The sequence below is a fragment of the Erythrolamprus reginae genome, unplaced genomic scaffold (assembly GCF_031021105.1).
Source record: "Erythrolamprus reginae isolate rEryReg1 unplaced genomic scaffold, rEryReg1.hap1 scaffold_130, whole genome shotgun sequence".
Lineage (NCBI taxonomy): Eukaryota > Metazoa > Chordata > Lepidosauria > Squamata > Dipsadidae > Erythrolamprus > Erythrolamprus reginae.
Window position 1 is genome coordinate 119279 of NW_027248546.1, and position 23969 is coordinate 143247.

The 23969-nt window shown below is 57.9% G+C and overlaps 1 protein-coding gene across 3 annotated transcripts; it reads right to left on the bottom strand.

Moving 5' to 3' along the window:
- Positions 1 to 10: 10 nt before the first annotated feature.
- Positions 11 to 22333, bottom strand: LOC139155910 (phospholipid-transporting ATPase ID-like). 3 transcript variants are annotated; one of them, XM_070731279.1, is made up of 14 exons: positions 22222 to 22333; positions 17332 to 17396; positions 10320 to 10378; positions 9969 to 10082; positions 7978 to 8076; positions 7430 to 7491; positions 5796 to 5868; positions 5205 to 5275; positions 5010 to 5092; positions 4334 to 4423; positions 3911 to 4069; positions 2559 to 2647; positions 1457 to 1653; positions 11 to 1016 (listed from the first exon to the last, which is right to left on the bottom strand). In XM_070731279.1, the coding sequence occupies exons 2-14, from the start codon at positions 17372 to 17374 to the stop codon at positions 500 to 502; spliced, it is 1656 nt and encodes a 551-aa protein (XP_070587380.1). In that variant the 5' UTR covers positions 17375 to 17396; positions 22222 to 22333; the 3' UTR covers positions 11 to 499. The 3 variants fall into 3 exon arrangements, with proteins under 3 accessions (XP_070587380.1, XP_070587381.1, XP_070587383.1); XM_070731280.1 differs by lacking the exon at positions 4334 to 4423; XM_070731282.1 differs by lacking the exons at positions 11 to 1016; positions 4334 to 4423 and having other exon boundaries at positions 1453 to 1653.
- Between the last annotated feature and the right edge of the window lie 1636 nt (positions 22334 to 23969).

Sequence of the window (23969 nt, forward strand, 5' to 3'; positions counted from 1 at the left end):
TGGGGGTGGGGGGGTGGGGGGAGTGCTTTACCCCCCCCCCCAGTTCACATATTTTAATTTCAATCTTTTTAAAAATAAAAACAATAATACAATAAATACAGTAACTGATTCTTCCTTTTTTGAGCCTCATCGGATTTTATATATGTTATATATTTCAACTCCTTCCAAAGGTTTTTTATAAGGCTGAGACCTTGGCACGCTCCTCACAAGGCCACTCCTTCCTTGCCCTGGCCGTGCGCTTGGCATCATCATCACGTTGCCTTGTTACAATAGCTAGAATACTTGCACATTTCTGCATATGTATTTACACCTTGTGCTTCTATTTTAGCCCTTTCGCTTGGTTTTTCTATGCTCCATCCAATGGCATCGTCTATTCCATATTTCGAAATACTCCCAGTCTTTCTGGCCTCGCAGGTCAATTGTGAAGCCTGTCCATCTCAGCGCCTTCAATGTACGACTTTCGTGTGGTGTTTCTCCACAGCTGGCCTCGTCCTTTGCTCTAAAGCCTACAGAGCCCCATTGGGGTGGGGTCCTCTCCTACGGAGCAGCTGCGGCCGGTCCGACACGACGGGAATGTTTCCGGTGAGGATTGCCTGCCCGCCCACCCGCCTGCCATTTTCCTGTGTCCTGCAAAGGGTTCTCGTTGAACGTGATTCTGGGGCCAGAGTGTGAAGCTCCCCTCCAGGAACATGTGTGTGTGTGTGTGTGTGTGGCCCCAGAGCAGGCGAAGCTCCCGTGTGCTCCCGGTCTTCCCACCCTCCGTGGAGACGAGTGGACCCTCCTTCCTCCCGCCCGGCCCCTTCTGACCGTAGAGCTTCCCGGCGATGCAGCATTTGTTGAAGACCATGATGTTCTTGGTGAGGGTCCCTGTCTTGTCCGAGAAAATGTACTTGATCTGCCCCAGCTCCTCGTTCAGCGTGGTGGTGCGGGCCTGGGCGGGCATGTCGTGGGGCGGGTAGTACATCTTGCGGTCCCAGTCGATGTAGCAGCTGTTGCCCAGGCGGATGATCTCCACGCTGGAGCAAAGGAAGGGGACGGGGGCTGAGTCTGGGGCCCACTCCCACCCGGGCAGGCAAGGGGATGGGATTCGGCCGGCTGGGCCTCCAGTCGAGGTGACGGGCGAGAGCAGCAAGCACACACAGGACGGCAAAGGACCACTAGTGGCCGTGGCTGAACCGCCCCCTGCATTGGAGGGATGAGGCCCCTTGGCCTTTCCTCCTACTCCCCACGCCAAGCCAGGGACCCCCCCCTCAGATGAGGCCCTCCAAGGGAGGTGGGTTCCAGGGGACTCCTCTGACTGAGCCTGCCCATCAGAGCATCCCACCCCATGGCAGCTTCTCCAGGACAGGACCCCCTCCCGAAGCAGGGGAGAAATGGCCCTCGCCCCAGTTCCCTCTCTGACCCGTGGGGCTCAACGGGGGGCCCTCTTTCCAGGCTGTCTCAGCCGCGGCCTTACCTGACATAGAGGGAAATGGGCACCACGGTGTTGAGAATGATGACATAGGACCAGAAGACAAGAAAGGCCGAGAAGAAGGCTGAGTTGACGTCCGTTGCCCAGGGCAGGTACACCTGGAACCGGTAACCCTGGCTGTATTCCCAGATGCAGTTGCCAATGGCCATGATCAAGCACATGACAGCCAGGAAGAGGAAGATCTACCGAGAGAGGGGGGGAGAGCGGAATTGGGGGCAGAGAAGGGCTCCTCAGTCTGAGGACTGTTGTGTCTGACTCGATGACCCGCCAGCAATTGAAGCCCCGTTAATACTCGGACACAGAGATGGGAAGTAGAGTAGTCTATTGTACAAGCAAACTGGTTGAAAACCACCAATAAAAGCAAAGAATGGCCGTCGACTGCCAAGATTCAAAGCGAGTGGCAAATAAGGATAAAACAAAACAGAGTTTTAACTTAAAGCCTGTAGCTTGGCTGAAGCAGAAATACAGGCTTCTCAAAACTCCATTCTTCTCAAGCAATATTTGAGAGGGGGTGGGGTAACTCTGAACTTGGTCTTTCCTTCTTGTGGGTATAAATGTTGATTTCCTGCAAAGGGAACCTCCCAGTCTCCCCGCTTTTAAACACTCTGCGCATAGCAGCATTCAAGGCCTCCCTCTACATTTGCGAAACTGCTTCTGTCTCCCACGCATTCTCCTCACCCGTGCATCTAAAATAGGGTCCACCATCTCCAAACCTCATCATCAGACCCAGACGAGGCCCTAGCTGGGTGTTCTGTATTCTCTGCAGGACCCTCCATCTCCATCCCTCCCCCACCCTCGCTATCTGACTCCTCTGACAGCCACAGGGGCCTATGAGCCTCAGACGGACCCGGTTCCTCCAATTCAGAGCCTGTGAGTAAAGGAGCCGGCTGTGATCCAGCCACAACAAGGAGCAGCCCCACCACTGGACTAGGAGACCTCCGGGGGTCCCTTTCAACTCGGGGGTTCTGAGACGAGGGAAGACGGCCGCTCTGGGGCTGAGGAAGACCACCCTCTGCCAGGTGACCCCCCCGTCTGTTATCTCTCTGGGGCAGCCCACAGTATGAAGCCTGGCCCAAGCAAGACTTACCATCAAGACCAAGTAGTTCATGAGGCGATCGATGGTGGTCCGTTTCAGAATGGTCTTTCCACTGTTTTGCATCAGTTTGGTGTCCGGCCCTGGCGGAACCAACCACGGCGGATTCACTTTAATTTTAGAATCCAAATGTCCTGCAGCCAGGAGGGCAAGAGCTCCCCCGGCCCCCCATCCTGCAACCCTCCCCCAATCGGACAGGAGAGAGACTTATTTGAAGAGGGCAGGGGGAGAACTGAGGGCAAGCAGGGGAGAAAAAGACCCTGGCCGAGGGGGGGATATGGAGCTGCCCCCTTGGTGAAGCATTAGCCTCGCTGTGGCTTTGACTGAACGTGGCAGAGCCACAACTGCGGCCCTGGAGACACAGGGGCCCCTGGCGCCACCTCTGGCCTCTGCAGGGCCGTGGGGCTCTGCTCTTTGGGGCCACCAGCCTTCCCGGTGCTGCCGAGGGGCGAATGGGCTCCGTTAGGGGACGCTGGTGCAGCAAAGGGGTTGGCTTGTGCCCCCCCCCCCCAATAGAGATCTGCGACCACTGAAAGTTGGAATCTTGAAATAACCTCGGGACCCAAAGGGCAAAGCAAAGCCCTCCGGCCTCTGAATTTATTCCACATTTTAATGGAAGTGGCCTTTTCGGGTGGCTGCACCAAGTGCCTCCCAAGGAACAGACCACCTATATTCAGAAGACAGAGGGACTGGAGACCAAACAAGGAGAGAAGCAACTTAGAACGAAGGAGGAATTTCCTGACCCTGAGAACAATTAACCAGTGGAACAGCCTGCCTCCAGAAGTTGTGAAGGCTCCAACACCAGCTGTTTTTAAGCAGAGGTTGGATAACTATTTGTCTGAAGTAGTGTAGGGTTTCCTGCCTCAGCAGGGGGTTGGACTAGAAGACCTCCAAGGTCCCTTCCAACTCTGTTGTTGTTGTTGTTGTTGTTGTTAGGAGGAGGAGGAGGGGGGATTTAAAACTGGAGGAAGAGGCACCCGCCCCCTTAGCTAGGCTGGCACTGAGATGCTGACCCCAGGCCTGTGAGCCCCACCACCAGTGACCAGAGAGCAGGGCCAGAAATGGGGCTACTGGGAAATACAAAGAGAGCCAAACGAGTGGGGGGGGGGCTTTCCCCCTCCGGCATCCGGTTCAGAAGCAGAGCAGCAGCCCCTCCACTGGGGGGGTCCCTTCGGGCGGCCCCGTCCAGGGGGAAGCGCTGCCAGGGGGGCCCCTCCTTCAGGCAAGCTGGGCCCCTCTATCGGTGGGAGCCGCCCCAGAAGAAGCAGCGCCCAGCCCAGCGCTCCGGTGCAAGGAAGGGGGCGGAGGGGGGAGGGGGCCAGGGCCGGCCCCTGACCCTCACCCACCGGCGAAGATGACCAGCCCGAAGCACCAGTCGGTGTTGCGGATGCTGCAGCCCCTCAGCAGCAGCTGGTCGTTGTCCAGGGAATATTTCTCCTTCCGGAAGAAGAGGGTCCCCAGGAACCTGCCCAGCCGGTTGTTGGGGGCTTCGCAGCGGATTTCCCCTGCAGGGGGGGGAGAGAGAGGGAGGGAGAGAGGGAGAGTAAGTGCCGGCCCTTCCTCCCCCTCCTGCCCCCCCCGTGCCTTTGGCTCCCTCCCTACAGGCAGGAGATTGCCGCCTGCCCCCCAAGTGGCTGTGCCGCCCTCAGTCCCCTGCGTGGGCTGGGACTCCTGGTGCCTGTAATGCCCAGCAGAGCCCCCCCTCTCCTCCTGGCCCTGCCCCCCAACCACGTGCTGCGGGTGAGGAGGGGCCCTGCCGAGATACCCACCCTGGAAGGAGCTGCCTGCCATGCCGGGTGCCGCCTGTGCCCCCCAGAGGGGCGAAGAGAAGCAGGGGGAGGAGGAAAGAGGGCAAAGATCTGTGAAGAGAAGGGGGGAGTTGGGGGGGAGGCAGAGAGACAGTTGGGGAGGGCCCAGAGGCGGAGGGGGGGAGTCGAGGCCCCATCGGGCAGGAGGGGGCAGTAGTGGACTAGTGTATTAGTGCGAGAGAGAATGTGTGTGCAATGGGTCTGCCGCCTTTGCCCTCAGGCGTGACAATTGTTAGTATTATTATGGGGGGGGGCTCCAGGGTGACTTAGAGTTAAGAAGCAGAAAGAGCGAAGACAAGGTCCTGTGCATCCAGACAAACCACACTCCGTAACCCATAAGCCACAACTGGCAGGCCTGCACAACCAAGCAACACAAGTAAAGGATCTGGGAGTCACAACTGGTGCAAACCCTCTGGCTTTGCACCCCACAAAAGACCCCCCCCGCTGGGCCTTATGAATCTCTCTGGCCAGGCAAGGGGAGGGCCCCCAATGCAGGCAGCCCCCCAGGTGGGTCAGGAGGGGCAGCGCCAGAGTCCAGACTGGATCAAAGAAGCTCTGAGCCACAGCCGCCCCCATCCCTCCCTCAGGGGCCATGAGGGCCGATGTCCAGGGCCGGTCATCCTCCCCCCCCCCGTACCATTGAAGCGGCTCAAGGCCTGCAGGTCCCCCGCCAGCTCTGCGGTCACCGTCAGCGCCTGCTTCACCTTCAGGTTGGTTTCCCTGCAAGGAGAGTGGAGGGAGGATGCGCCACCACTCAGAGATCACGTGGGCGGGAGGCTCCGGACTCAAGGGGGCAGGACGGAGAGGGAGGGAGGGGGGCTCAGACACTCACCCGTCCAGCTCCGTCGTCTCGATGTAGGTCAGGCTGTGGGGCTCACTGCTGCAGAGCAAGAGGACGTCTGCCTGCAGAGGGCAAGAGCGGGTGAGTGCCAGCTGCCCCCCATCTCCGGGGATCATGGCGGAGGTGCGTGGTGGCTGGCCTCAGTCCCACTAGAGGCCCCCCAGTCTGACCAATGGCCCGGAATGCCAGGGGTTGTCCTTCTGCAGCGTGGGCAGTGGCGGATAGATGCTCGTCCTCCCGGCCTCCCTCCCAGGGACCCTGGCTGTGCCACATGGATTCCGAGGGAGCCCTCTGGCCCTGCCCAAAGGCCGCAGGTGGGAGGGGCGGAGAGGCCCCCAGTTCCATGCATGCCCCAATCCGGCACCGGAGCTGCTGCCCGGGATGGCAAGGCAGGCTGGTGGCCCCGGACTCCGCTCAGAGGCCTCTCCAACCTCCGGCCTGTGTCCGGCTCGGCTCCAAAGCTCCTTCTTCCAAAGGCCGCCCAGGGAAGCCCTTGGAGCAGCTGCCACGCTGGCCCTTATTTGGCCGATGCTGAGTGGACCCTGGACACGAGGGGGTGGGGGAGGGGCTGCCTTCGCTTACTGTCACAAAGTTGTTGTTCTCCAGCTTAATGATGTCGCCCACTTCAACGTTGAGCCACAAATCTTCCTTCAGGCTGGAAAAAGAGAAAACCCCAGTCACAAAGGCACCGGAGAGAAGCCCCCCCACCCCCGCGTCTGTTGGGAGCTTTGGCGAGAAGGCCCTGAATGACTGAGGTTTTCAACTTGGGAGGATCTGTGGCTCTGAGTTCAGGGAAACGGTGCGTTTTGGATCAGTGGGCGCAATGGGGCTGACTGATTCTCTCGGGCGACTCCTGTCTCCTGAGCCGTCTCGTCCCGGAATTACTTTCATGCCAGCTGATTAACCTGGGTGGTCTCTGTTGGTGCCATGTAGCTGGGTTTGGCATATAGAACACAAACCAACCATGCATGCTTACATGTAATAGAATACTATAGCTTTAAGAGCTAGTGTCGCGGATGGCCACAAGAGGGAGCCAGAAGTGTCGTTCTCTCTCTCTCTGCTATTTCTATTATGTTCTCTGGGAATGTTGTAGTAGAAACTTGTGTGTTCAAATGCTGGTTCATGTATTTGTAAGCTGAACAAGTAAGACTTATAGTGTTGTATATGTATTGACTGGTTTAACTGTGTATGACTAGGACTGTTCTTGACTGAGATATTTGCCAAAGTAAATAATATTTTGTACACTTAGTGTGTCTGAATTGTATTAATGAATTATCACTCGTATCTCTGGCCCATCAGCTGGACGTCTGCAGAGCCTCCACGTTTCCTCTGTGGATGTGTATCTTTGACTACTCAGAGGTTGCACACTCCTTAACAACAGTCTCAATGCTTGGGGAAATTTGTTCCATTTTGGTATCTTTGTGGTCATTTTCAGGGCCGCCCAGGAGGGGTCCGTCCTTGCTGACAACATCAAACGGGGAAAGGGGGGAGAGACCCCTGAACTGTTTCCCAAAGGCAAAAGGGATCAGAGGCAAAACCACACGCCAGGCAGGCTGCCACAGATCATGTAAATTTAATCTGCCCAGGTGAGACCGAGCAGGCCACACAAAGTGACCAGGAAGCAGTTCCACAGCCACAGCGTGAGACTCAACTGAAACAGGGGTCTAGGGGGCAATTTCCTCCCGGGAAGCAGCAAATAGAATTGCTGATGGACACAGGTCAGTGGCAAGAGCGTCCTGGGGGTGGGGTCTTCGGGGCCTTCAGGAAAAGACGACGGGTGCTGGGAAAGGGGCGAAAAAGGACCGAAAAGAAAGGGAGGGGAGGCTGACCAGCCACTCAGTCTGGAGGGAGAAGAGGGTCCGGCACGGTCTGAGTCCACAGCAGAGTCCAGCTATGGGGCCAGCTCAGACCCCTTGTAGGGGGGACTCTGGGAAAGGGGCTGGACGGGCTGACCATTATCCTCTTCTCAAGAACTGTTATTTCCCATTAGCTGAAATCTGGGGGGGTGTTGTAAATAACTGGACACAGCACTGGGAGGGGCCCTTCCCTGCCCTCCAAACCAGCTTGTTCCAGCTGGGGGGGGAAAGCCGGATCCTAGGCGTGAGTTTCCTCTGGCTGTGGAACCTTCCTCGGGCCCCACAAGGGACCCCCCCTCTGGGCCACCACTGGGAATGCCCTCCAGCCAAGCGATGGGACTTCCCAGTTGACCTGCTCACCTGCCGTTCATCAGGACCTTAACCGGCCGGTGGTTGACCTGCTTGTCGTTTGCGTGGCGATTCTGAAAAACAAAACACAGCTAGGACAAAGCAAGCTGTCCGGAGGGCACATGAGGCCGGCTACCACCCAACCTGCCCCCCCCACAGCCTCCTCAGGTGAGGGTGGGATTTCAGGGGCCCTAAAGCCCGGCAGTGCCTGTGCCGTCCGGGGTTCATCCACAGGACGGCGGGTGTCCAGGAAGCAGCAGTGCTTGTACTGGGACGTTTACTGCCCTTCCTCTCAAACCTTCGCATGGTCTGGATGTGGCTGGAGGCCAACAGCAGCTGCCCTGAGGGCGCCTCCAGGACCCCCATCCTCTGTTCCCCCCCAAACCTCTTTGGCCCCAGAGGACGTCTGGACACGAGAGGGCGGAGGTGGGTCCCAGCTGCTTTGGGACCAGAGGATTCCCGTGTGGGTTTGGGCCTGGCTTAGGGCGAAGGCAGCTGGCCGGTCACAGGGGGGGGCACGGGGGGGCACGGGGAGGGTTATCACTTGATGGGCTCCTTACCACATCATCCATGGCATCCTTGACTGCAGACACGGTCAGGACCAGCACCAGAGGCACCACTGTGGTGAACCAGGAGAGGGAGGAGATCTCGGGGATGAGCTGCAAAGGGAGAGAGAGTAACATCAGGAGGCCCAGAAGGCTCAGCGGGATCTCCCAGACTCGGCAGAGAGGTGAGCGGAGAGGCCGAGCCGGGGAATCGGCCTCTGTTCCTCTTTTGCTCTTTCTGGACAGCACGAAGGACTTGAGCCAGAGGAAGAGGAGAAGCTGGTGGATTGCAAGAGAGCCGCCAAGGGACCCATGGGGGGCACTCGGGGGCCGATCTCTGCTGCCAAAGCAGAACCGTCACAGGAGGGGACAAGGTGGTCAGTTCCAGGGGGTGAGCAAGCGGAGGGGGGGGCAAGGGAGGGGGCTCCAGGGGAAATTGTGTACCGCTACGTGACTACTTGAAAGCCCCCCCGCCAGGAAGGGGGGGCACGAGGGCTGGCCTACGGATGGTGCCGAGAGAAACGGAGAGAAGAATGGCGCAGGAGGCGGGACCTCCAGTTGTGGTGCCACACTTGACAGTTTGTGGGAAAACCGCCCAGCGCGTCTCCCGGCCTTGTGCTTGGGAAGCCAGAGGTGGCAGCTGTGCGTCTTCCACTCAGAAGAGGCGCAAAAACGCATCGGAGCGAGCGAGCGGGGCAGCTCTCCTCCTACGCAAACAAAACTTAAGGGCTGCCGGCCTCTTCGGGGAGGAGACCCACCCAAGGCGAGAGGCTGGGACGCTGGCTGGTCTTGTGGGAAGCAGGGGGGGACCTTCCGGGGGGGGCATTTGCCCCTCAGGAGACGAAGGCGGGGGAGAGGAGTGCAGCAGGCGGTCAGGAAGGGGAACTGAACGCGGGGAGGGGGGGGGCGCGGAGGATTCGCAGCTGTTGCCCAAAGTCTCTCGTGTGGCTTCCAACTTTCTTCAGGACAGGAAGTTCCTTGACTTATGACGGCAATCGAGATGGGAACCTCCATTGCTAAGTCATGCGCTCACAAAGTGACACTGCAACACTGAGCGACGGCAATCTCTGCGGACACAGTGGTTGTGGTTAAGGGCCTCCCGCCAGGTCAAGCCACTTCCGGGGAAGTCCAGAGGGGAGCCGGCAGGGAGATGCAGCCCCAGGAGGGCTCTGGCTGGGGGGGGGAGGGGGGGCAGGGGGATCTGTGAGGAGAGTGGGTGGGCGTTGCACCATTGGCCAGAGCAGGGTGTGCGTGTGTGTGTATGTGTTGCACAAGGAAGTTGCCATCTTCTCTGCCAGATTCCCCGTTGCAAATTGTCAACCCGTGACACGTGTGAATGGGCTGCCCGGGACCTGGGTCAAGAGGACAACATTGGGGGAGTTCTGGGACCGAGTGTGGCCGTCATTCCTTCAGCGCCCTCTTCACCTGCTACGGTCACTGGCTGAGCGGTGGTAGCAGGCGGGGATTCCTATTCACCGTCACCACTGGTGCGATGCATGTGTGTGTCCAAGCAAGATTTAGCTTCTGCGCAGGAAGCGAAATCTTGGGAGAAGCCAGGCAGCCGCACGAGATTCCTGGGGGGGGGGGGGGGGGGGGGCATTTTTTGCTTCTGTGCATGCGAAGAAGTGAAACGTTGCCCAAGATCACCCAAATCTCCCTCATGCGCGCGCATGTCCTCTCCTGGGATTCCTCTTCCTGCACATGTGCAGCAGCCAAAACTCGCTCGGACATGCTCGCCCACCCACCCACCCACCAGCCACCCAGAGCAGTGTGTGCAGCTCCATTGTCGCTAACGGAAGGCCGTGTGGCGCATACCGGGCAGCAGCCCACTACAGCCTTGCAGGTCAAAGGCCACCGTAGGGAGATCAGCCCCAAAAGACCCGGCAGCTGTCCGGCCGACCTTTGTCCCCCAGGGGCGTCCTCGGGGGCCTCCCCGGCGGTGCCCACTCATCCCAGGGCCCGGAGACCCCCCTCCCTCCTGCCGGGGACCCCAGCGGGAGACTGACCTGCAGGAGGAGCAAGACCAGGAAGTAGGCGTTGGCCACGCGCTGGAACTGCTCAAAGAGGTTGAGTGGCAGGAAGGAGAAGAGGTTGTACTTGGAGGTCTTGATGGAGTTTTTCTGTGGACGGAAGACGGCCGTGAGGGGGGCGGGGGAGGCCAGCAGGACTCACCCACCCCACCTCCACCCACCCCTGAGATGAAGCGCTGGAGGGCTGAGGGGGCAAGGGAGGCCCCCCAAAGAGCCTGGGTGGTGGCCAAGAGAGAGGAAGGGCAGTGCCCCACAGAGCGCCTCTTGGCTCTTCTCCCCCTGCCGTAGGGGTGGAGGGGGGTGCGGAGGGGGGATCCGGTTACTCACAGCATAGTCGAACTGCAGGTTGAAGGGCCGGTCATTCGCCCGCAGGCACCGCTCCTCCTCTGCAAGGCAAGCGAGGGAGTTGGGGGCCAGGAGGGGGAGGCCCAGGCAGGCACCGGTCCTGGCCCTCTCCCGCCTCTTGGCTGGGGTGGAGTGGGGGGCACGGTGACGCAGCATTCAGGAGGGGAAAAGGGGGGGCAGACAGCCGTGCCCCCTCCCAGCCAGCTCCCTCCTTGGCTCCCTTTCAGCAAGACTATTTATCCTCCACCCCCTAAGCGAGGGGGCCCTTTATTTATTTATTTATCAATTTGTATGCTGCCCCTCTCCATAGACTTCCCTGCTGCCTGGAACCACAATGGTGACTTTTGGGACCCAAACCTCAATAGAATAGAATAGGGTAGGGTAGGGTAGGGTAGAGTAGAATAGAATGACAGAGTTGGAAGGGACCGTTGAGGTCTTCTAGTCCAACCCCCTGTTTGGGCAGGAGACCCTACACTACTTCAGCAGATGGTCATCCAAGACCTTCTTACAAGCTTCCAGTGTTGGAGCTTTCAGAACTTCTGGAGGCAACTTCTGTTCCACTGGTTAATTGTTCTGACTGTCAGGAAATTTCCCCTTAATTCTTGGGCATTTCCTTCACACACACACACACACACACACACACACACAGAGCGTCTGCCTCTGTGCAGCATGGGGGTAGCTTCTACTTTCCTGAAGCTCAGGCCCACCCAGGAATCCCCACAGAGGGAGGGGGCACCAGGGGTGTTTAGCCTCTGCAAATCTCAATTTAACAAACAAACAAACCGAAAAGCCCCCCTGGTGAGCAACAAGGGAGGGAGGCTGGTGACTTCCCTGGGTGAAGGGCAGACTAGAAAAAGACCCCCTGGTCCATCTCCTCTGCCCTTATACTATTTCGTGTATTTTATCTTAGGATAGATACAGTATATGTTTATCCCAGGCATGTTTAAATTCAGTGACTGTGGATTTACCAACCATGTCTGCTGGAAGTTTGTTCTAAGCATCTACGACTCTTTCAGTATTGCCTCTGATTCTTCAAAAGAGAAAGCAGCTTCTAGAAACATGACTGGGAGGGGGCCAGAGGACTCAGAACCATTGTACTGTATCTTTAAAAAACCTTGGAGTCCCAGGGAACCTGCAGAGGGTTGGAAAAAAGCTGATGTGGTTCCCGTCTTCAAAGAAAAGGTGAGAAAAGACTCAGGAGAGTAGAAACAGATCAGCCTAACCAGGAATATATATATAGAGAAGATCAGTGAGCATCAAGAAACAAATAAAGTTATTACTGGTAGTCAGCACAGGTTTGTTAAAAACAGATCACACCAACCAAGCCAATCTTATTTCATTCTTTGACAAAGTGACTAAATTACTAGACCAGCAAAATACGGTGGACATAGAATATTTAGACTTCAGCAAGGCATTTGACAAAGTAGACCAATGTAGAAAAGACTATGGGATCTCCCAACACAGCAAGATTGGTGAAAATGTTTCCAAATTTATCTACAAAACGTTAGACGTATAAACAAGAACTGGGGACGTACTGCCATATGGTTCAGAAATGGATAGAGGAAATTACAAGACAAAGACTTTAAACAAGAACTGTTTTTATTAGGTATCTTAAAAGAGAAAATAAGTAAAAGTAACCGACTCTAATAAATAAACGGCCAGGATTGTGTCTGCCCAATGTTGAAAGATGGATAAAGCCCCTTCAAGCCCAATGACCACAGCAAAAATATTAGCAAGTGCGGAAATGTGTGGATTGACCATGGAATTACAAGACAAAGAGGAAACAGAATTCTATGAGATTTGAGAAAACTGGTATGAATGGTTGGAATGTAAAAATAAACAATCAGTAACAAACATAAAATAAATGATGACCGGTAGATTGACATAAACAAATGTGGAGAACAGCAGAGTTTCACCACCGTGGCATAGAAAGCGAAGGACCGAGTACAGATCAGGCGAAACCTGGCTCAAAAACGGTCACTGTGAAGGGACCTTGAAGGTCCAGTGGGCGATTATTTAAACAAAAGTTAGTGCAATCCTTGGTTGTGTAAACAGAGGCATAGAATCAACATCACGAGAAGTATTAGTGCCACTAATAAGGCCCCACCTGAAATACTGCGTCCAATTTTGGAACCACGTTACAAAAAAGATGTCGAGACTTTGGAAAAAGGGCAGAGAAGAGCAACTAAGAGGACCAGAGGCCTGGACACTAAAACAGAGGAAGAACGGGGGAAGGGCAGGATTAGTGGGGACATAGAAACATAGAAACATAGAAGTCTGACGGCAAAAAAGACCTCATGGTCCATCTAGTCTGCCCTTATACTATTTTCTGTATTTTATCTTACAATGGATCTATGTTTATCCCAGGCATGTTTAAATTCAGTTACTGTGGATTTATCTACCACGTCTGCTGGAAGTTTGTTCCAAGGATCTACTACTCTTTCACATGATGTCAGCATCCCAGTATTTGAGAGGCCGCCACGAAGAGGAAGGAGTCCATTTATTTTCTTAATCACCTGAAGGCAGGAGAAGAAACAATGGATGGAAACTAACAAGCAGAAAAGCAACCTGGAATTAAGGAGATACTTCCTAACACTGAGGACAATTAACCAGGGGAGCAGCTTGCCACCGGAAGTTGGAGGTTTGTAAAGAAGAGACTGGACAGTTGCTTGTCTCACATGATAGAGTCTCCCCTGCTTGAGCAAAGGGCTGGACTAGAAGACCTCAAAGGTCCCTTCTATTCTGATTCAGAGGTCTGTTAGCGCTGAAACGCTGTGTGGGTCTTCCTTCAAGCTCAGCTTCCCCCTGCCATGAGCACACGGTGGGGGGGGGGGCAATGCCCAGTCGGGGGGTCAGTCTCTAGGCAGCCGGCTTGGAGAGCAGAGCCCCCACCCATCTTGCGTGGCCAGGAAGAGCCCCTCCCCAGGCAGGGGGAGGCTGCCAGCAGAGGTCGTAGAGGGGCTGGACTGCCATCTGTCCGGAGTGGTGCAGGGTCTCCTGCCTGAGCAAGGGGTTGGACTAGATGACCCGCAGGGTGCCTTCCAACTCTAAGGATAAATAAAAAACCCTCTGCCTCTCTTAATGCTCCAAAGGCAGAACGGAAGAACCCTGCTGCAGCTTCTCAGAGTCCCCAAAATAGGCCGGAGGCCCCTGGGAGCCAGAAAGGAAGTCGCCCGCCCCCACCCCCATTGAAGGTGTCGGCAACCCCCTTGCTGCTCTGGGCCAAACCTTCCCGGTCAGGAGCCTCCAACCCTGGCAGCTGGTGGACCTCCACTCCCAGCCTTCCTCAACCAGCCGTGAGCGGGAGGGGTCCAAGGGGGCTTGCCACACCTAAAAGCCCCCACCAGCCTCCCCTGCCCCTTTACAGAACATGCCGGTGGGCGGGGGGGAAGGGATCCAGCCATTTCAACTTCCACATTGTCCAGGAAGGGGATCAAGGCCGCTCTCCATGGAGCGGTCAATCATTAGTCAGGTTTGGCCGTAAGCCTCGATTGGGTCATGCAACAACAAGGGAAAACACAGTATTGGCCCACGTCCCCAAGAGGCCAGCAGTCCCCACGTGGGTGCAATGGCTCTCTCGAGTCCAGCTCCAGCTTTTGTGGCTGGGGAATTCTGGGAGTTGAAGTCCAAATAGCTTCACGTTGCCAAGGCTGGGAAACACACGCACACGCACACACACAGAGGTATCCAAAGATGGGAGAAGGCGCATTCAGACGAGCAGGGGATTCCGTCCTCTGGGCAGCCCCCCACCCACCTGCCTGTTAGGAAAGCAGGGCTGGAATCCCCCCCCGGGGGATTTGGGGAGTTTCAGCCCCAACTGTGAAGCCTGGTGGAATTGGGAGAAAACCCAGGAGTCCCCCCTCTTGGCCCCCCACGGACCCCCCCCACAGGGAAGCCCCTGAATAGGCCTGTCCTGCCTGCCCCCTCCCCAGCACGCAGGGGCCACAGCCTGAAGAAACCGCAGGGAGACCCCAATGGCCTGCGGGCTTCCCTCCTCCTGAACTGACCGACAGGAAATAATGAGAGTCCTGGGCTGGACTCATTGTTTCCAAAGGAAAGGCAGGAAACCGACTGGCTGCTTTGGCTGGGGCTGGGGGGGGGGGGTCAGCAGGAAGGCCACAGCCCTCAGACTGACGCCAAGCGTGGGAAACCACCGGGCTGCTGGTCCTTTTGGCCAAGGACCCTTTGGCAGAGCCCCCCCCCACCATGCTGGCTTCCAAAAGCCTTTGAGGGTCAGGGCTGCATGAAAGCTGCCCAGCCAGGGGTCTCTTCCGGGGGTCTCTGCTCCAGCCTCAGAGGGCCTCCTCTCCCCCGGGGACCCCTAGTGAGGTGGGCCCAAGATGGCCCCTGGCACAAGTGGGTCCGGAGGAGAGCTGGGGGTCCAGGTTCCTATTTGCTGACACCCAGCATCTTTTGGACCAGAGGTAACCGGGGAGCCTCTCCCCCCACCCTTCGTGCTGGACCCCCATCTCTTCCAGACCAAGGAAGGCTCGGGGGGTCTTTCCTCTCTTGACCCCCACCTCCCCTCTGGGCTCCCTGTCTTTGCTCACCGCTTCCTGGGGCCCCGCTGGCGATTCTCAACCTGGGACCCTCCGGAGAGGTCATGTCCAGCCTGCCACCGGCGCCCCAGGCAGTGGAGGCCTCGGGTGGGGGCACCGCATGGTCAGCACAGGGGTCAGCCGGTTCAGCCCGAAGTGGGCGGTGGGACGGGGGCTGCACCCACACCCTGGGGGCCACAGGAGCAGCGAGGGTCTGCAGAGGGAGGGGCCGGAATGCGGCAGAGACTCCGAGGGAGAGTCGGTTGGTGGCAGTTGGAGGGAGAGGAGGCTTCGCTGAGAGATGGAGGGCAGCAGGCACACAGGGCCCCAAAGGCCTCCGAGGGAGGGAGGGGGCAAAGGCCTTTCTGCCAGTGGCCCCCCAGGCCCCACGAGCCAAGGATTTCCCCCTCTGGTTCGGCCCGCAAAGAGACTCACTTCCAGGGCTGTGGGGCTCTCCCACTTTTCAGCCCCATCCACAGGCAGGACCGGCTCCTAGCAGGAGCCCCATTCAAAACGGGGGGTCCCGAAATGAATTGCCCACCTGGGGAGACCCCTGACACACCGCTGCCTGTTTCTGCTGCCAGCTAACCTCCCCCCCCCCAGTGGGACCCTTGGCCCGTGTTTGTGCAGGAATGCCAGCAGTGGATCCCTGGGCAGTGGGGCTGGGGTGGGGGAGCTGCTTCACACCAGGGTTTACGTGGTCCCACCCAAATCACTTGTGACCACTTCCTCTCGGCCGGCCCTGAAGGCTGCTCTGGACAAAGCAAGGCGTGACTCATAAGAACCTAAGAGGATCCCTGCTGAATGGGGCCAAAGCCCATGGAGTCCAGCCTTCTCTGTCCCACAGTGGCCCCCTAAACTGTCCATGGGGACCTTGAGCAGAAAGAAAAGGCCAGACCCTCTCTTTCCCTCCACCCCCAACAAAAGGGACCCCAGGGAACCCTGCCTGCCTCCACCCACCCACCCACCCACACAGGGGCATGGGGACTTGGACGTCCGTTTCAATCACCAGCATCCTGGCCCTTTCCTGCCCCCCCCACACGGCAGGACAAGGAGCCGAGTCCCTGATGCGGAAGGAGCTGGAGGGGGGGGTTGGCTGCAATCCGAGAAGCCCCCAAAGAGCCTTTCCGGGCATTGCAGGTGGACCAGCCCCTCGGGGCCCTGCCCTTCTTCCTCCCAGGCACCTGGTTCCCGCAAGATGAGAGACCACCCCCCTGCCCCACACACTTGGTCCTCCCAGTGGTGGGAGTGGTTCCCCCCCATCTATTTTCAGCGGATCCCCTCCCGGTCTGACAGGAAACTCTTCATGTACTGCCCCGAGTCTTTGGAGGGGGCCGGCATGCAAATCTAATAAATAATAATAATAATAATAATAATAATAATAATAATAATAATAATAATAATAATTGTTGTTATTATTATTATTATTAATGTACAACTCCACCTTTCTGCATTTGGATGGAGGTTTGCAAAAACAAAGAAATAAAATTGCACCCCCTCCCAAAAACTGCATTTGTGGGCTTGGGATCCTTGAGGCAAGACCCTCCGCAGGCCACCGGGTCAACAGACGTGGTGCCCACCCAACCCCAGCAATGCAGGCCCTTCCCTGGCACCTGGGGTGGGATGAATAAAATAAATACATACATAGACTTGCAGGGGGCTGAGCTGGGGGAAAGGAGCGGCTCCCCCCCCCAGAAGGATCCACCTGCCCAGGGCTTCAGGCGACTGGCCACACGCGGCCTCCGAAATCCCCCCCCCCCCCGGGGCTCAGCAGCCACAGAGAGGGAGGGGAGCGAGACGGGGCCTCTGGGGTGACTTTGAGTAGAGGGAGAAGGGAGGAGCAAAGGAGCGAGCGAGCTTGGGACACTGCACTTCTGCCCCCCCACCTCGCCATTCCCTCCCCCCCCTTCACTGTCACCTCTGCCCATGACGCCCAGGGGAAGGGCTGGACTTCGCAGAGCCTCTGGGCGATGGAAGACAAGGGGGGGCATTTCCCTGATGGAGGGCTTGATGGAGCACCCTCCCCCAGCCCTGGTGGACAGAGAGCAAAGCCCAGGAGGACCATGGGCAGAGAAAGAGACATTCTCTCTCTCTCACACACACACACACACACACACTACTCTCAACAACTTTTCCTTAATGGAACTCCATCTACACAGAGGGAGGGAGGGAGGGAAGGAAGCAGTGGGCCCCCCCAAGGCTCTTCTCTCTTAGGCCCAGGAGCCACAGCCCTTAGACCTCTATGCGGCTTTGCAGCGCTTGACCGCCCCCTCTAAGTGGCCGACAGATCACCCCATGGCCCTCAACTATCCGGGTCCTGGGACGGCTGAGGGGACGAGAAGGGCCACTCGTGCAGTTTGCAGCTGATGGGCAGGGAGAGCCAGCCCCTTAGATGATGGGCTGAAGACCCAGACCCGAACCCAGAGCCCCCTCCCCTGGCCGAAGGGACCACTCACCCTTGGAGGTCTTCCTGTCCACACGCGGTTCAAAGAAGGGCATCCCGCCAGCGCAGGCTCAGCTCCTGGGACAGAGAGGAAGGGAGGTCACTGGGGGGGGGGAGGGGGGTCCTCTTCTGGCACCAGAGGAGGGGGGCAGGCACGGGTCACCTGGCAGGTCCGGTTACGCGGCTGCCCGGCTGCCACCAGCTGGCCAGGCCTGTGAGGAGCAGCAGGTGGCTTGTGCTGTGTGTGTGTTTGTGTGTGTGTGTGTGTGTGCGTGTAGGCTACCTGGCCTGCCTCCTCCAGGTGCGGAGGGGGGGAGGGTTTCCTCACCTGGGTGCCAGTGCAGCCCCACTTGCCAGGAGGTCTTCTTGGCTCAAGAGGGGAGCATCCCCTCCCCCCACCGTTGCTGCCCCCAGGCCTTCCTGCTGGCCCAGCCCTCCCCCCCCATGCCCTCCCCCTCCGGGCAGCCCTGGGCAGAAGGACCCACCGCGGGGTGTCCAAGACAATCCTCCCCACCCCCAGTCTCTTTGGGGCAGAGGGGCTGCCCGTGCCTCAAACTGCCCTTCCCGACCCCCTCCCCTCCTCTCCTCTGACCCAGCAGCGCCCAGCCCTCCTGACCCCCTGAATGCAGGCAGGAGCAGGGCGGGTGGGCCACCTACTTATTTCCTCCATTGCAGTGTCCCCTCCCTTCCCCCATCTCTGCCCTCCCGTCTCCTTCCCTCCTGCTCCCCACACACCTCTGCCCCCAGGACGTGTTTAGGGATTTTCCAGGGTGGGGGTGTCGGTGCAAATTGACCTCTCATCAGATTTGCAAAAGAACTGGAAGATATTTCACCTGCTACTTTCTTAATTTCCCCCCTTGAAAACATTTGGCTTCTCAATCCCAGAAGCTTCTAAGATTAGTTCAAGGGGGGGGCAAGAAAACCCAGGAGCCTTTGGGACAAACGGGACCCGGGGGGGGAGACTCCCCAGAGACATTTCACCCACAGAAACAACCCCCCCCTTTGCCAATATCCTAGACGCGTCTTTTAAACATTCCCAACCCACAAAGAGTCCTGGAGTCCTGGACTTGAAACGGATCGGTCGGTGCCGGTCAATGGGCATCGCCATCTTTCTTTTTAAAAAAATTGAAAAAATTTCCCCCCTTCTGAACATGCCAAGAAGCCAAAACACTGGGTTTTTGGGGGGGAGGGGTGCTGCCACGCAGCGCAGGAGGAAGTGAACAGGTTGGCAAGGTAAGTTAGAACCCAGCCCTGCTTCCAGCCCCCCCAGACCCTTTTGGCTCCCAGAGGGTATAGGGAGGCTGGCTAGGCCCAAAATGGGATGTGGACGGGTGGGTGGGTGTCTTTTTCTTTGGGTCTTGAGGATTTAAAGCCCAAACAGAGAAGGAATAGACAAATAGGATGAGCTCAGGCCGGGTCAGTTCGCTCCGAACCTCCCCAGCAGGACAGAGAACAGCGGATCTTCCTTCAATCATTAAGTGTTGCACCTGATGATTCTTGACCAATGTCTCTTTTTCTTCTATGTCCACTGAGAGCATCTGCACCAAGACAAATTCCTTGTGTGTCCCATCACACTTGGCCAAGAAAGAATTCCATTCCATCCCGTTCTGTTCTAAAGGCTCCCTGAGGTGCTTCCTCCTCCTCCTCACTGTCCATCCATCCAGCCACATTCTTTGCCTTAAACTAATTCCCCACCCGCTAAAGCCCCTTCACACTCTTTTACAAGAGCACAACACCTGAGCTGGGTGTCCCCAAGGTCACATAAATAGTTAATTTCCATTTCATCCCCTTCCTTCAACATCTTCTAGAAATACAAGAGAGCTTCAGAGTCCGAATGGATCCCTCGAGACCCCTCAGGGCAAGTCCAGCTGCCCCAAAGACCCGACCCCCCAGGAACCCCTTGGGATGGGGCTTTAAGTTGTATGCCGACCTCTGTAAAGAGCTGCTTACTGCCCCCCACCTGCCCTCTGTAAGTTCATTTGGGCATTTATGGACGGGCGTTACTGGATAATGCAAAAGCCTTCGCAGCAGAAGGGTCAGCCCTTCATCCCTGACCCACCAGCCAGAAGTACACACTTGGTTTCTTAAATTTCTTCTCGTGGATTTCTCTCAGCCTGACCGACACCGGGCAGGCCACCGAACTCTGACTGACACCAGCAGGCCCTGGTCAGACTGCACCTGGAGTACTGCATCCAGTTCTGGTCACCAGACTTCAAAAGAGACACAGAAACTCTGGAGAAGGTGCAGAAAGGAGCCACCAAGATGATTAAGGGACTGGAAACCAAGACTTACGAAGAGAGACGGAGGGAACTGGGCATGGACAGCCTAGAGCAGTGTTTCCCAACCTTTTTTGAGCTGCGGCACATTATTCATATTTTCAAAATCCTGGGGAACATTGAAAGGGGGGAGGGCCAGGGGGGGCAGTCTAAAGAAAAGTTTGGACAAAAAAACCCTCTCTCTTCCTCCCTTTCGCTCTATTTCTCCCTCTTTCTCTCTTTTCCTTTCTTCCCTTCTTTCTCTCTCTCCATCCCTCTTTCTTTCTTCCTCTCTTTTTTGCTCTCTTTCTCTCTCCCTCCTTCCCTTCCTCTATGTCTTTCTCTCTCCCTTGCTCTCTCTCTTTCTTGCTATCTCTTTCTTGCTTTTTTCTCTCTTTCTTGCTCTCTCTCTCTATTTCACTGTCTCTTGCTATATGTCTCTTTCTTTCTCTTTGCCTCTCTTGCTATCTCTCTTTCTTTCTCTCTCTCTGTCTCTCTTGCTATGTCTCTCTTTCTTTCTTTCTCTCTCTCTCTCTGCCTCTCTTGCTAAGTCTCTCTTTCTCTCTTGCTATGTCTCTTTCTCTCTCTCTTTCTCTATCTCTCTTTCTCTGCCTCTCTTGCTGTCTCTCTTTTTCGCTCTCTGCCTCTCTTATATGTCTCTCTTTCTTTCTCTCTCTCTCTCTCAGCTGACTGCAAGCGGGAGCCCTGACGGCGGCAGCTGGACGTGCTGCTGGACGCCGTGTATGCCAGGCCCGCAGCGCCAGCATGTACGGCGTCCAGCAGCACGTCCAACCGCCACCATCAGGGCTCCCGCTTGCAGTCAGCTGAGAGAGAGAGAGAGATCCCTCTCGCCGCCGCCTGCAGCTCCCTCTCGCCGCCGCCATCTCCCCGCAACTGCCTGGGGCCGCTGCAGCCGCCACACCCCCCCTTGCCGGGCCCCAAAGGGCACTTGCCACCGACGCCAGGGAAGCTCCAGCTGGGCGGGGTGCTGCCGGTGCCTCTGACCTGGGACTCCCACTCGCAGCTGCCCCCCGGCTACTGCCTGATGCTGCGGTTTCTGGCGCTCTCCTGCTGGGCCCCAAAGAAGGAAGGCGGAAAAAGGCGCGAAGAATGAAGCTCTCCTTCTTCCTGCCTTCCTTCTTTGGGGCCCAGCAGGAGAGCGCCGAAAACCATGGCATCGAGCAGGAGCCGGAGGACAGCTGCGAGCGGGAGCTCCAGGTCGGCACCGGCACCGCCCCGCCCAGCTGGAGCTTCCCTAGGAGCTTCGCGGCACACCTGGCCATGTCTCGCGGCACACTAGTGTGCCGTGGCACACCGGTTGGGAAACGCTGGCCTAGAGAAAAGGAGGGCCAGAGCGGACATGTCACAGAGAGGAGGGGATCACTTTATTCTCCAGGGAACCAGAGGGCCAGACCAGGAGCAACGGATGGAAGCTGACCAAGGAGGGATTCAACCTGGAAATAAGGAAGAACCTCCTGACGGTCAGAGTGAGTGGAACGGCCTGAAGGGAGACCAGAAACGGGGGTTGGGTTCACGGTGATTGCTAGAAAGTGCGACACACACCTGCTGGTGTCGTCCCTGGGCAGAAGGTGCCAGCGCTTGGGAATCAGGCTGGCTCCATGATGAGTGACAGGTCTGAGCCCCTCCAGCCTCTCCAGGGCTTCGAGACCGCCAGTCCAGCCTGCATGGACGATGCCACCCTCTGCAGGAACTGACCAGAGCAGGCAGCACAGCAACAGGCAGTATTTGGGATGGTATTTGGGGGAGGGAAGCTGCGGGGGGGGGACAGGAATGTCCCCACCAACACTTGACCAGAGAGGTTGCCCCATCAGATCCTGTGCTGGGAGGGAGGAGGAGGAGGAGGAGGAAGTGGCCTCCTGCTTCCCCTTTTCGCTTGGGGGGGGGGCTGCTCCGCAGGGCCGACCCCCCCGTCCCGGGAAGAGCGGAGCCCCCTCCGGCCAAAGGAGCCGCAGCGGACACCCGGGCCGAGGGACACGCGGGGCGCTTCCGCAAGGCTGCCCAGCGCCACTCCATAGATGGAAGCGCCGCCGCTCTTCGCAGCCTCCCCGGGGCGGGGGGGCGGGGGGGCGGAGGTCGCTGGCTTCGGGCCACGTCAGAATTCCTGGAAACTTCCTCGCTCTCTGTCTGCACCGCCGGGCAAAGGAGGGGAGCGGGGGGGTCCGGAGGATCTCCCGGCTGGTCCGGCCGTCGAGCTGGGAGACCCCTCCGGGGACGAGCGAGAGGAAGCGGGCGGCGTGGGGGCGCCCTCAGCAGCCTTGCCAAACCGCCCGGCGGGAGGGGGCTGCGGGGCAGGAAGGGACTCCTCGGTCACGGAGCGCGACTGGCCGGGGGCCCCGACCTAAGAGAGCCGCGCACCGCGCTTCGGCCAGCTCCCGTCTACGAGCAGCCTCGGCTGGGGGGCGGCCAGAAGCACCCCCAACGGCCCCCCTCTCTCCCCGCCTGGGCCCCCCACCTGCCCCGCCCGCGCGCGTGCTCCTCCCATCAGCCCAGGGGGGCGCATTCCCGAGGGTCCGGCGGGCGCCCCTTTGGCGAGGGCCGCGGCTCCTCTGGCGAAGCGTCTCGGGACCCCCCCACCCCCTCCTGCTCCTGGCAGTCCGGCCGCCGCGGGTCGTGTGTGTGGGGCTCACCGTCGGCCGCTCGGCCCGTCCTTACCGCGCTCCGCTCCCCGGGGCTCCGGGCGCCGTTGCGGGACGGCGCGCACACAGCTCGGCCCGGCCTGTGGCTTCCTCGGCGGGCACTGGTCCAGGGCCCGGGGCGGGGGGGGGGGCGGGCGCGGGGGGGGAAGCTGAGCTCTCCTCCGCCCCTCCCGGAGCTTTCCCTGCTTCCTGTCGATAGGAGAGCGCTTTCGCTTCCCCTCCCGGCGGCCGGGGTGTCCGACCCGGAACGAAGGCCAGCAAGCGGGCAGGCCGGGGGCGTCCGGAGGAGGTGTCTGCGGGGTGGTGGTGGTTCTGCACCCCTGGAGACCCAGTTCTGAAAGGGGGGAGGAAGAGCTGCCCACTGGAGGTCAGGCTCTGCGCCTTCCTTTCTTTTCCTTCCTTCCTTCCTTCCCTTTCTTTCTTGAGTAAATGGCAACTCAAGGCAGCTTACAGAATATAAAACCCCATTGGAAACAATTTTATTTATTTATTTATTATTTGGATTTGTATGCCGCCCCTCTCCGAAGACTCGGGGCGGCAATCAACACATTGCCTGGACAAATGAAGCCCCCCCCCCCCCGCAAGACCCACTAGAGCAGTAATGGTGAACCTTTATCTCCTCAGGTGCCAAAAGTGGAGCTTCCCAGCCACCTGGGGAGGGCGGAAATGGCCCCCAGAGGCCAAAACTGGGCCCGGTCGGCCCATTTTTTGCCCTCCCTGGGCCGGAGAGGCCGAAAATGCCCTCCCGGAGCCTCCATGTCAGGTGAAATTTGGCTGGTGCGCACATGCGCGCTGGAGCTGACCTAGGGGAACAGCTTGTGTGCCGGCAGATATGGCTCCGTGCGCCACCTGTGGCACCCATGCCGCACGTTTGCCCTCAGTGCTCTAGAGCAGTGTTTCCCAACCAGTGTGCCGTGAGACATGGTCAGGTGTGCCGCAAAGAAGGAAGCTCAGCTTCTGGTCTCACAACTTTTTGCTGAGTGCAGCAGCGGAACTGGGCAGTAGCCGCTGGGCAGTGGCAGGGTGGTCGGGTGTGAGCCAGAACTCCAGGACAGAGGCACCGATGGCTGGACATGTTGCTGTACGCCATACATGCTGGCATTGCGTGGCTGGCACTTGCCTGCTGGCTGGGCCGCAATGGAGGCTCCAGCCCTATGCCCATGCCCAGCGCAATGCCAGCATGTACGGCGTCTAGCAACACGCCCAGCCCCCGCCGTCGGTGTCTCCATTCTGGAGTTCTGCCTCACAGCTGACCACCCTGCCACCGCCCCACGGCTACTGCCCAATGCCGCTGTGGCATGGTGCACGAGAAAGACAGATAGCAAGAGAGGGAGAGAAAGAGAGAGGGAGAGAGAAAGAGAGAGAGAGAAAGCAAAAAAAGAGATAGCAAGAAAGAGAAAGAGGGGAGAAAGAGAATGAGAGAAAGACAGCAAGAGAGAGAGAGAAAGAGGGGGGAAGGAGGGTGAGGGAAAGACATAGAGGGAGGGAAGGATGGAGAGAGAAAGAGAGCAAAAGAGAGGAAGGAACAAAGAGGGATGGAGAGAGAGAGGGGAAGAGGAAGGAAGGGAGAGAAAGAGGGAGAGAAATAGAGCGAAAGAGAGATTTTTTTTGACAAACTTTTTTTAGCCCCCTCCCCCCACAGCTCAATGTTCCCCAGGATTTTGTAAATGTGAATAATGTGCCGCGGCTCAAAAAAGGTTGGGAAACACTGCTCTAGAGTAATGCACGGGTGCTAGATA